Here is a 12,530-nt window from a genome sequence, read left to right as displayed (position 1 = left end):
TAACTAACATCATTTTTGCGCAAAGCGTTCAGACTTTTCCTTGCGGGAATCTCTCTCTCATCACGCGTCCTCTCCAGACTCTTCAAACTTGTATTTAATTTCTATTATTAATGTAAAGTAAATTATATACTACGTAGTACGTAGAATATAATAGTTAAAAAACAAATATTGAGCATGTTAATTCACGAGCTTCTCAAGTCGATTTTGTTGTAATCGAGGAAGCTGAGATGGAGCTTGGGTTAACAAGCAGTCACGTTCGACTTGTTGCACTTTTAATTTGAACGGCTTAAGTTGAGTATCGAACTTTTTCTAGTTCAAGCTGAAATTTTAAATTTCAACTTGCCATAAAACTCAACTTGAGTCTGAAAACTATTCTTTACAACTTAACATAACATTCAATTTTTTTTTTTATAGTAAAATTGATTCTTTAATAAAAAGTCATACGACATCTACAATAAAAATCAATTCAACAAATACATAATAAATTAAATCAAAAAGAGGTATTCCTTCATCAAAACTACGATCGTTGGAAAGATCTTGCATTGTGGGATATTTCTTGCACATATTGTTGGAATATACAACCTTTTAGAACGGTCTAACGATTTGTTGTAGCAGCGAGAACAACTTTCATCTGATTCATCGAAGTCGATAATTTTGAAATTTTGACAATTGTTGCAATCTCGTATAATTCTTTATCAACCAACCAAATTCACGAAGATACTCCATTTATGAGTATTAAAATAAATTTTTTAATTAAACATTTAAGAAGAGCCGATAAGTATCTTTATTTTAAAATTAAAATAAAATAGTTTTAAAAAAGTAACAGGTGGCATATAAATTTTCATATTTTAAAATATTACTCCAGTTAATTAGATTTGAATAAACCAAGAAATCAAAACAACAAAAGTATATAAGAAATAAATACAACACACAAGGTGCAAGTACAATGAAGAGGATACAATTATCTAAATAACTACCACAAATTATATCATACAATATACGGATAAGACAAAACAAAATTTCTTCATATTATGAATAATTGAAGATTGGTTAATTATAAGAAATAAATATCCAACAATCCCCAACATTAATGAAGAATTTCTCATTCACAAAATTATACCTTTGTTTTCTTATGAACCTTTATTTTTTTTATTTATGGTCCAATGAAATACAAGATTAGAGAGTAAATTCTCCGTAGAAAGATACATCCATTACACAATACACAAACGTACACAATTAAGAGTGATAAGGGTAATTCAGAAGTCGTGCAATACTTAAACTGGGATTATCGCGCGCAATTCACTTAAGGAGGCCCATGTAAATAAGGGGGTGTTGCTTTTTTTGTACTTGAGAAGGCCCATATCGTTTTTTATTTGATCCACTGTTTTCACCTCCTGTCGATAATCGATGTTACTAATTATAAGAGTCGGAGAAATAGTTGTGCATTTAGGTGATGCTTTATGAATAGCTTGAGAGGCTGGATCCCAGTCATTTTGGAAAGCTATCATTTTGTTTTTGAACGCTTTTGAGCTATCAAAGTTCACTATACCATTCTCCATGAATTTGAAACGTGCTGCCTCCGCGACCATTTGGATGGCGATAAGAACAAATTTAGCCTCTGCCGCGTTGCCAAGTTCTTTTTCTGGTTTACCGTAAACACTTTTGATGCCATCTTCAAGGGTTTTAAGTTTTAATTCAAGGTCCTTTCTCCCTACTTTGGCGTACCTTTCGAGGCTCACGTAGGTGCTAAGAAATTTAGTAGTTCTTGATACAGTCGTATCTGGGAAAAGTTTATCCTTGGCATCTTTAGGAGTGTTACCGAAGAAAGTGGCTCTATGTTTCCCATTGAAAATGTCTTTATAACCCCACACATATAAATCCATGACATCTATTCCTATAGTCACCTTTTGTGTGTTGCTAAGTTTGATATCCACGTGAACATATTCTTTGCCCCGTAACGGGGTACGTAATGTTGATGGTAAGCCACAAGTCATGGATGGGGCTTCCACTGCATTGCGCAACCTTGTTAAGAATTGTGAGTAGCCTGAAAGACCACTACTGAGCTCGAATGTGACGGTGGTGAATGCCCCTAGTTTCTTGCCAACTTGTTCCTTTTGTTGATGGGTCAATGGTAGCATAACCACCACCATTATCACTGTGCACCACCAAACCCATTTTGTTGTTGTCATGTCTGTCAATAACTTAATTAATTAACATTTACACTGAATTATAAAATATTACGGAGTAAAAAAGTAACACTTAAGTGACCCAACTCATTAAATTTTGAATAAACATATGGGCTATAAACCTGTAATTAAATCAATAATGTAAAAAGTTGTCACTATATCAACCAAAGTTTAAAGAGCTAAGTATACCCTTATCAAGGTAAGATTGTTTTTTCCAACTTCGAGGTTGATGGTTCAATGAAAAATAAAAGTACTACTAGTAAAAATAAATAAAATAAATGAATAGATAACCGAACATAAATTCCATGTATCAACAAGCCTAACAAAAACATCATGTTGTAGCAATAATAATAAGGGTGGCTTGAAAACAAATTTTATTCAATTGATAGATACCTTTCTGTTGGTTGTGCATGTTGTGTTATGTTATTATCGGGGTGGCTTGAAAATAAAATTTATTCAATTGATAAATAGACATAACAATAGAAACGTGAAAATAATTAAGTACACCCGACTTAAGGGTAATTTATGCCCATTGATGATCCATATCATATTTTCTTCTTACATGTAATATGCTCTAATGAAAACATGTTAACTGAAAAAATATACTGAGCTCGTATTTTATTTGTCTTTAATGGCTCTTTATCCACAAAACTAAATTAAAATCTTCTTTAAATCATAAAGCTTAAGAAAAGTATATGTTTTTATGCTATCAGATTCAGCTGCAATGCTATAGAATCGAAGTAGCATTTCAGATTCTTATCCTACTTTTTCTTTGTTTGCAAAATATGTCGAGCTACACTCAATTACTCAATATTGCAAGGTTACTGTCTCTAGCTCCGTTATATCCGACTTATTTTGGCTGAACTAATATGAACTTATCTTAACTCACATTATCTGAACTTATCAGAACTTATATCATCCGAACTTAACTGGACTCATTTGAACTTATATGAAGTATTAACTTATCTGAACCTATTTTATCTGAAATAAACTTATTTGTGTGTAAAATTGTCTGAAAAGAACTTATTTTTTCTGAAATTATATTATATGAACTTATCTGAATTTATTTTGTCTTAAATAAGTCAAAATAAGTCGAATAGAACATAACCTTACCGATACGCAATTCCAACTTCCAAAATCCAAATGGATTTCTGGGAATTTCAAGGCCCACCGATTTCACACCCCGAACAATTACATACAATATACGCACATTACATATTAATACTACCTTCATTTTTAAATAGTTGCACTTTTAACATTATTTACTTATTTTACTTTGCCATGATTTTCTACTAACATTAACAAACATTATTATGTTTCAATAACTATTCATTTGTTTAATAGACATCGTACATGTTATGTGTATTAGCTAGAGTTGACAAAAAAATGACCCGACCTCTTTGATACAGCTCGAAACAAGTGCAGCTGTGCAGGTATGAACGACCCAAAACCCAAGTCCGGCCCGAAAGCTAGCTAATAGCTATAGCTTGAAAATCCCGGCCCGATTTTTAACGTTATTAAGAAGCTAATCAGATCAGCAGAATTCGATCAATTCATAGAAATGAATACGAACAAATAATAATATTGGAAAAAATAACATAAATATTGTTACTAATTAGAGTTTATTAAACAAGATACCTGGCCGCTGGGTCGGTAATTGTGGTGTTCACTCAGAGAATTTAACGTCGAACTACTATTATTGTGTAATTGCTTTGTGTGGGATCTTGAGTTAAGGAAGTGATCCTATGTTACTTGTCTTGTCCAACATATCATCTCCTTTTATATTCAAACTCTTGTCCTTTCTTCTGAATATGAGATTTTTTTAAAGGATAATTAGGAATAGCGTTACGACCACTTATAAATACATCAATGAAATACAATTTAAGTTTCATGATTGATAATTTTGCATCATGTGCAATATATAATATTTCTAGTGACGGAGCCAATGTATATTAAGTGGGGTCACTTGACTCCACTTGGTCAAAATATATTGCATATTGTTAGTTATTTTTCATTAATCAATGTTTGAACACATAGCTTCATGTTCATGAACTAGAACTTTGACCACTAATCCAATTACACAACGTATAATATTTAAGCAATTCAAAACATATAAGTGATGTTTATTAATAACCGTATTAAAACTTTAATGCCTACCATAATTATATATTTTAATAATTACTTACGAAACTAAACTATACTTACATTTTTTTTCATTTACGACGTTTTATTTTTATAGGTTCATTTACAATTACATTTTTTTTAGCATGCCAGTTCATTTACAATTGCTTAGAACTAAAAAAAAAAAAAAAGTAATTGGCATTTAAATTAGCAACCGAATACTACACTTTAAATTTAAATTTAGTTTACTAAGATGTTTAACCAAATTTTATATTCAATCACCCTTATAAATATAAATTATGCATAAATTATTTATCTCATATTATATGTAAGCATTTAAATATCAAACTATTGTAATTTTCTTAATTCAACTCATTTTTTAATAAGATCAATTTTTATTTTACATATAATCACCGGGACATCGCTCGGGGCAATATATAACTAGTTTGTATTAAAAAGTACTTAATTTAGTTTTATTATTTTTAATAGTGACTCCAATTAGTGTAATTTCTGGATCCGTCGTTGAATATTTCAACGACGCCTGCAGCGGCATAATTAATAATTTTTGGAGTATTCGGAAACGCTACCGATGTAAGAAGTCACGATTTTTTATTTTCAATTTTTGGAGCAAGAAAAGGAGTAAGGATTAGGATAATGAGTCAGTGATCGATTGTGATCCAAAAATAAACAAGGACAATAATAGAGCACATATAATTAACATTAACAATTTATTTCTCAGAAAAAGACTTGTCAACTACCATGTGTTCTAAATCCTAATACAATCCCCTCCAAAATAAAAACAACGTGTTCTAAATCCCGTGTTATTTCATAAATATATATTAAACGAATCTAACAAGTTATAAAAGGTTGATATTCCATAAATATATATTAATTGAATATAACAAGACTCCATGCACGTCACAAGAGTACTTATCCAACGGAAGGGTCTCAACTTGATTGTACACTTCATTTTACCACGAGTCAATGATGATAGACTGCTATCATTTTTATAATGTCAATTTTAGAGCATCCCGATCTCATCATCTACAAGAAGGGCAAAAAAAATCAATCAACAAAAACAGCCCTTAATTCTTGGATTTTGCTAACTCGGGCGGGTTGACCCGTGCAGAGTTCCGACCCGGTAGGGCTCTTCTTCTTACCTTGCAAAAAAAAAAAAAAAAATAATTCTTGGATTTTGGACAGGATTCTCAAGACAAAACTTGAGGTGGCTAACTATTTTAATTAATCTATACCTCTATACTTAGGCTTTAAAAAGCAAAATCACGTGTGATTAGATGACACATGTATGTCATTCATTTTTTCATCAACCAATTTCGTTTTTTTTTCTTTCCAATTTTTTCTTTTGTTGTTTGCTATGTTTTGCAATTTCAACCGCCTCTTCCACTTCATCTTCCTCATACAATATCAATTCACCAATCTATTCAATCAACATCTTCCATTTCATCTCCCCTTAACACTCAATATTAATTTACTGTTTAATTTACGTATTCTTTCATCCTTCAAATTCTACCTCTATTTAATTCATATGTTCTCACTACAATCACAAACTCAATAAAACTAGAAGTTCAAAACACGACTAAATAACCACTATATAACCGTCAGTTCTTTGGACGGGCACAAAACTAGTTTAAATTAAGTAGAGTTACACAGTTTTTTACAATCCACAAGAAAACAAAAATCCATACTATAGCTAGGGGAAACTTTTTAATTTCTAGCTTAATGTCTGAAAGGGAAAGTTAGTATAAAAGATTAATTAATTATCTTATGCTTATTTGTGGAATCACAAATCCTTATTTACAAATGGTATACAATAAATATTGTATGTAGGAGTAAAATTTAACTCAAAATACTTAAAAGTTATCCTTATTTTTTTTTGAAAAGTTATCATTTTTTAGTGATAACATTTTTCATTTTAATATTTTTTTTCTTTTCAAAATCACTAATAATGTATACAATTTAGTCAGTTAACCCTTTAAAATGTTTATCTATCAACTTTTTATATAATATAAAAGTTAATCAAAACCTATTAAAGGTTACAAAAACTTGGTAAAAGTTACAAAAAATAGTTGTACTGAAACTTTCACTACAAGGATTTTTATCTTTAACGACAACCTAATTACGACGGGTCAAAAATCCCGTCGTAAAAGCCTTTTGCGACGGGGCAAACAACCAAGCAATGACGGGAATAACCGTCGCAAATGTCTTTTACGACGGGTTTACGATGGATTTACGACGGGATTTCTATTAACGACGGCCCCCTTTTATGACGGGTTCGCGACAGGAAATCCCGTCGTTAATCAACGATTATTGACCTTTCGCGACGGGATTTCCCGTCATTAATAGTACAATTTCTTGTAATGTTTGTTGGCAGATATTTAATTTCTTTGTTAGCTAATACTACAAGCTAATAACTAACAGCTAGTCAAACCAGCTAACATCTAACGCATTTTTTTTGCATTGTACGTCGTTTTGAAATACGTGCATATATAATGGGCATCATACACTCGTTTGCACCATCTAATTTGCGTTTTCTAACAAGTTTTTTTTTTTTTTTTTTAACATAGATATTTATTCATAGTCCACGTGGAAACTAAAAATAAATTAAACAGAACGATATACATTAGTAACATTACATACGTAGTACAACATATATTTCTTTACATACACGTTGCGCAAGTGATACAGGTAGTTAAGAATTGAAGCCGTCCGGTAGTTAATTGAATTGGGATAGATTATCACAATTCACTGAAGTGTAGATTCTGATCATTATCAACAACACCATCGTCATTCGAAATTGACTGTATAGTGTTGCTCCTTTTGAACTTTAGGAGACCCATGTCGTCTTTTATTTCATCCACTTCTTTCACCTCCTGCCTATAGTCGATGGTACTAATTACAAGGGTCGGAGAAATAGTCGTGCACGTAGGTGATGCTTTATGAATAGCTTGGGAGGCTGGATCCCAGTCGTTCTGAAAAGCTACCATTTTGTATTTGAACGCTTTTGAGCTATCGAAGTTAACTATTCCCTTTTCCATGAATCTAAAACGTGTTGCCTCTGCAACCATTTGGACGGCGATAAGTACAAATTTAGCCTCAACCGCGTTATCCAGTTCTTTTTCTGGTTTCCCGTAAACACTTATGATGCAAGCTTTAAGGTTTTTAAGGGTTAGTTCAAGGTCCACTCTGCCTACTTTGGCGTACCTCTCTAGGCTTCCATAGGTGCTAAGAAATGTAGTAGTTCTTGGTGTCGTATCTGGGAAAAGGTTATCCTTGGCAACTTTAGGAGTGTTTTTGAAGAAAGTGGCTCGAGATTTACCCTTATATTTAACATTATCTTTATAACCCCACACATACATATCCATTACATCTATTCCTATGGTCACCCATTGTGTGTTACTAAATTTGATATCCACATGAATATATTCTTCACCCTTTGATGGGCTACCTACCGTCGTTTGCAAGCCGCATGCCTTTGTGGGGGCTTCCAATGCGTCGCGCAACCTTGTTAAGAATTCTGAATAGCCCGAAAGACCATCATCAAGTTCGAATGTCACGGTGGTGAAAGCCCCTACTTGCTGGCCTAGTTGCCTGCCAACTTGTTCCTTTTTTATTAGGGTCAATGAAAGCATAACCACCACCGTTATTATCACGGTGCACCACCAAATCCATTTTGCTGCTGTAAACACCTTCATATTATATATTCCAATTTATGTACTTTCCTTAATTCCGTAATTGTTCACTTTTTCTCACCTGCATAACAATATTACTATGTCAATATACATTGATTTACTCTTTCAAAACCCTAATTTTCTAGGGGCTACCACCAACCTTTAGGTTGATGGTAAGCCCTATTTTCTTATTTTTCATAGCTTTTGATTTCATGTTCGGAATAAAAACTCTATTATCTTCCTATTGGAGAGCTTTTTACCCATTTATTGGGTTTTATCTCTCTCTTTGTGAGAGTTTGGGCCATGTTTTTAATTTCGCACGAAAAGTTGATTTGTTGATAAAGATTTGTGCGGGGTTACAACGGATGTCATTCTTACGTCTACAATCAATTGAATCAGATTTAATTAAATACCAAAACTACAACAGATCGAAAGACCCCCTCGTTGAAAGTTGTATCAAACAGCGATGTGAAAGAGGGTATTCATCATTGTCAGATCTCATCTACAACGATCGTGGTTTTACCGGATTAGAATTTTGTTTGATCCAAATTGTTTTGTATTTGTTAGCTTTGATTTCTATTGTAAATGTCGTATGACTATTTTATCAATAACTATTTTTTACCTTAAAAAAAGATTTACTACGTAAAACAATATTGAATAAACATACATGGGCTTAAGCCCACACTTAAGTCAATATAGAGTAAAAAGTGGGGTGGTACGTAGTAGTACCTATCTCTTTAGATGTGATGAAATAAATCTAACTTCTTCTATTTAGAAATAATTGCACCACTTTAATTTTGTGCACTATTCACATATTTAACTTTAAGTAAAAAAAAAGTATTATTTTTACTAATAGATAATTGAAGATATTAACTGTTAAAGCGGTGCATGAACATACGTAAAAGTTAAAATAGTGAAACTATTTCTAAATAGAAGAATTTAATATTAAAGAGCTAGGCACCACCCTTATCAAGTTAACGCCTTGATCTAGTGGCCGGTAAGATTGTATTTTTCAACCTTGCAGTTGATGTTCAAACTGTACTAAGGGCACTTTGGGGTGGGTATCTCTTACTATTAACGATACTACTATCATTTGCCTAGCTACTGTTGTAATAGTAATAGGTGATCAATGCTGATTGTTGTAATAATGAGAGTTTGTCTCATTCTATCTAACAGTTGTAACCTGCATATTGTGTTTTGAGAAACAAAATGAGAATACTGCAAATTGAATTACTCTCTCCGACTCTCTATTATCTCTCCGCATTTGACCTAAACCTCCTTGCGCCATCATCTTTTTATATCAATTTGACCCTATTATTTTAGCTGAAATTTGCTTAACTGAAATAAAGTTAACAATAAGGATATAATAAATAGAAAAAATATAAATAATAAGAGGAGTAATAATAAGAGTAATAATAAATTAAATTATAACAACAACAACAATAATAATATGGATAGGAGTAATAAGTAATAATAAATCATAACAATAACAACAATGATAATAATACTCCCTCCATCATTTTAAGTTCTTTTCATTTAGAATTTTGACACGGTTTACAATTGATTAAATTTTCTAAATTCTTTCCAATATACTACTACCTCCGTTCCTAAATGATCTTTACGCTTATTATTTGCACGGTAATTAAGGAATTTTGGTGAACATGTGATGGTGGGGTAACAAATAGAAATTGAGTGGCTATAAATTGTCCAACAATGTGAGTGGATGGAAACTGATATTAAAGTATTGTGAGTGGGTAAGTTATGGTGGGTCAAATGAGAGTAAAAATGGAAATAAAGTAGAGTGTAAAGAACTTTCAGGAATGGACCAAAACGGAAAGCGTAAAGAACTTTCAGGAACGGAGGTAGTACATGCAAGAAAAAAAATATATAGTTATGTGAGATATTGTTAATTAATTCATCTCATTGTATACTTTCACAATATCAAACTATTATTATATTTACTAACATGTATTTCTGCCGTTTTTCTAAGTTTTAATCACTTTCTGTTTTTAGGTGTTTTCTTAAATTCTATTCACTTACTTCATTATTCCATTTATGTCAAACTTTTAATTTATTCATATTATATCACTTTCAACTACACTATTTGGAGCACATTAATATTTAATAATAGTCTTACTTTCTATGTCTCTTCTGCTTAAAGCAAAAATATCCACTTATGTGGATCCCAACCAATTGAGTTCTTTTTGGTTTTTGTTGCTACCAGTAATTGAGTATTGTATAATTAAACTTGGAAAAACGAATGGAGTACTTCATAATTAGAAATATTAATGATTTAAAATGTGCCGATAAACGCGTCAAATGGGAAAATAACTAATGACGTATGGAGTAATAAAATTATAATAGTTAAATAAATCTATATCTTTATGTAAAAGAGAATCTAGGGTTGGCTCTGAACGAAATTGCACTTTGTAGTTTGTACATTGTCATTGTCATATTTTCAAAATAAAATAAAATTCACGGATGTTCTTTTCTTTTAATGCACCGTGTAATCTTTTCTACGGAGTTAAAATTAAGAACACTTATACTAAAACCAGTGGTGGGTATAACTGTATAAGAATTTAGAATAGGGTAAATACCATATACTACTTCCGTTTTTATAAAGATTTTTATGGGTATTATTTGCACAAATATTAAGACAAAAGTAAAAATGTTGGTTAAATATAATAAAATATAGATAAATTAAGGTAAGAAAAAAATAAATAAAGTTAGAGAAAATGAATGGAAAATTGTAAATATCATGGGGTAAGAAGGGTAAGGTAGTAAATTTTTATATTCAAAAATAAAATAGAGCAAAGTGTAAAGAAAATTATGAAACGAACTAAAACGGAAAGTGTAAATATCATTTTGAAACGGAGATAATATAGAAAAAACAAAATAATTTTCCAAATAAAGAAAGAAAATATTTTAAGGGAAAAAAATTAAAAAATCAAAGCTAAAATGACAATTAATACTAGGCATGACTACAACCAAAGCTTTTTGTTATGAATGAAAGACCTTTTAGGCTTGAATGTTGATTTGTATGACAAATTTAATGTTGGAATAATGAGAAGAAATAAATAAACAAATTAAAACACACACAAAGATTTAAGGTGGTTCACTCTTCAATGAGCTACATCCACCATGGGAGAGGGTTTGGAGCTTGTATTAAATTTCAATGGAGAAAGGATTACAAAGAGTAATTCTCAAAGGTGAAGAAGAGAGAATTCTATGTATGCTTAGATCTAGGGTTTCAACCTCACTTGTGTTTCTCTCTCTTAATTCTGAAATTCTCATTACATTTCGTATTTATAGTGTTAGACACCAAACGAATCTAAGGGACAAGAAAAGGCCACGTCGATTGAACCTTGCGGAGAAGAAAATAGTTTACCCGCAGGGTTCGGTCGAACCTTTAAAGGGTTCGGCCGAACCAAGGTCAGGTTCGGCCGAACCAAGGTCAGGTTCGGCCAAACCATCTAAGAGTTCGGCCGGACTTCCAGCAGGCTCGGCCGAACTTACCCAAAGTTCGGGCGAACCTCCAAAATCTCAAAGTTCCTGACTCTCATCAGGTTCGGTCAAACCACCTAAGAGTTCGGCCGAACTTCCAGCAGGTTCGGCCGAACCTCCAGCAGGTTCCCCTGCTGCATGACAGCTTCTCGTAAAATAGTCATAACTCCCTCATTTCTCATCCAAAATGAGCTTATGACCAGGCGTTGGAAAGCTATTGAGCCAAGATTTCACCTCCAACTTGAATCAACTCAATCTAATGAGTAGATCATGAGATATGTCATTTGAAGTAAGACCTTCCACTATAACACCCTAACATCGATCCTTCAAAGAAAATTCGAGGCACACATAACACTTTTAAAACATCATCAATTACCACCAAACTACAACTTTATTAATGCTTTAAATTATAGAAATATCGTAGTTTGTACGGGGTTTCTCCCCTTTTTACCCCCCCCCCACCCCAAAAAAAGCATCACATACATAAATAATATTATAGGAGGTAAACAATTGTCTACCCTTTTTACATAATAGATGCGCCCATAATTGGAACACATGTTAGCACACCTACTTAAAAAAATAATATATGATTATGCATAATTGAAAAATAGATAGAAAGATAGATAGATATGATACCTATGCTTTGGTGGCGTTGTGCTATTACTCCGTATCATGTACTCCGTATTTGCTTAATTTGTGTGAGATATTTTTTGCAGTGAAGTGTCTAACTTATCATCTTCTTTTATATAGGAAGAGAGAACCACAAAAAGTCTTTTTTTTTTCTTAAAAATAAATAAAAATAATTGACTATTGAGCATAGTCTTTCTATAAGACTTAGCTTCATACCTACGACCCTACCTCGATCAATACTATTGTGAGATTGTCAACTTTATACTCTGTTGTATACACTAACGAAATTACGAAAGAAAGTAGTAAGAAACTAATGTGGTTCTGTTTGTCTTTAGAATACTAGTCGGGGACTTGATCGCCGGCTTCCTTGACTTAGTTCCTGTTTTTTTTTTTAAAATTT

General features: G+C 32.2%; 2 protein-coding genes across 3 annotated transcripts; both read right to left on the bottom strand.

Annotated features, from left to right (window-relative positions):
* Positions 1-1,070: 1,070 nt before the first annotated feature.
* On the bottom strand, positions 1,071-4,049 carry LOC110782138 (antiviral protein MAP). 2 transcript variants are annotated; one of them, XM_021986244.2, is made up of 3 exons: positions 3,825-4,049; positions 3,583-3,711; positions 1,071-2,191 (listed from the first exon to the last, which is right to left on the bottom strand). In XM_021986244.2, exon 3 carries the CDS (start codon positions 2,187-2,189, stop codon positions 1,275-1,277), a length of 915 nt encoding a protein of 304 aa, XP_021841936.2. In that variant the 5' UTR covers positions 2,190-2,191; positions 3,583-3,711; positions 3,825-4,049; the 3' UTR covers positions 1,071-1,274. The 2 variants fall into 2 exon arrangements, with proteins under 2 accessions (XP_021841936.2, XP_021841935.2); XM_021986243.2 differs by lacking the exon at positions 3,583-3,711 and having other exon boundaries at positions 3,825-4,047.
* A 2,846-nt stretch (positions 4,050-6,895) lies between these two features.
* LOC110782140 (antiviral protein MAP) lies at positions 6,896-12,293 on the bottom strand. Its single transcript, XM_021986245.2, has 2 exons — positions 12,137-12,293; positions 6,896-8,078 (listed from the first exon to the last, which is right to left on the bottom strand). The coding sequence occupies exon 2, from the start codon at positions 8,018-8,020 to the stop codon at positions 7,064-7,066; it is 957 nt and encodes a 318-aa protein (XP_021841937.1). The 5' UTR covers positions 8,021-8,078; positions 12,137-12,293; the 3' UTR covers positions 6,896-7,063.
* Between the last annotated feature and the right edge of the window lie 237 nt (positions 12,294-12,530).

The sequence above is a fragment of the Spinacia oleracea genome, chromosome 2, assembly GCF_020520425.1.
Source record: "Spinacia oleracea cultivar Varoflay chromosome 2, BTI_SOV_V1, whole genome shotgun sequence".
Taxonomy (NCBI): domain Eukaryota; kingdom Viridiplantae; phylum Streptophyta; class Magnoliopsida; order Caryophyllales; family Amaranthaceae; genus Spinacia; species Spinacia oleracea.
This window is presented reverse-complemented; position numbering and strand designations above follow the sequence as displayed.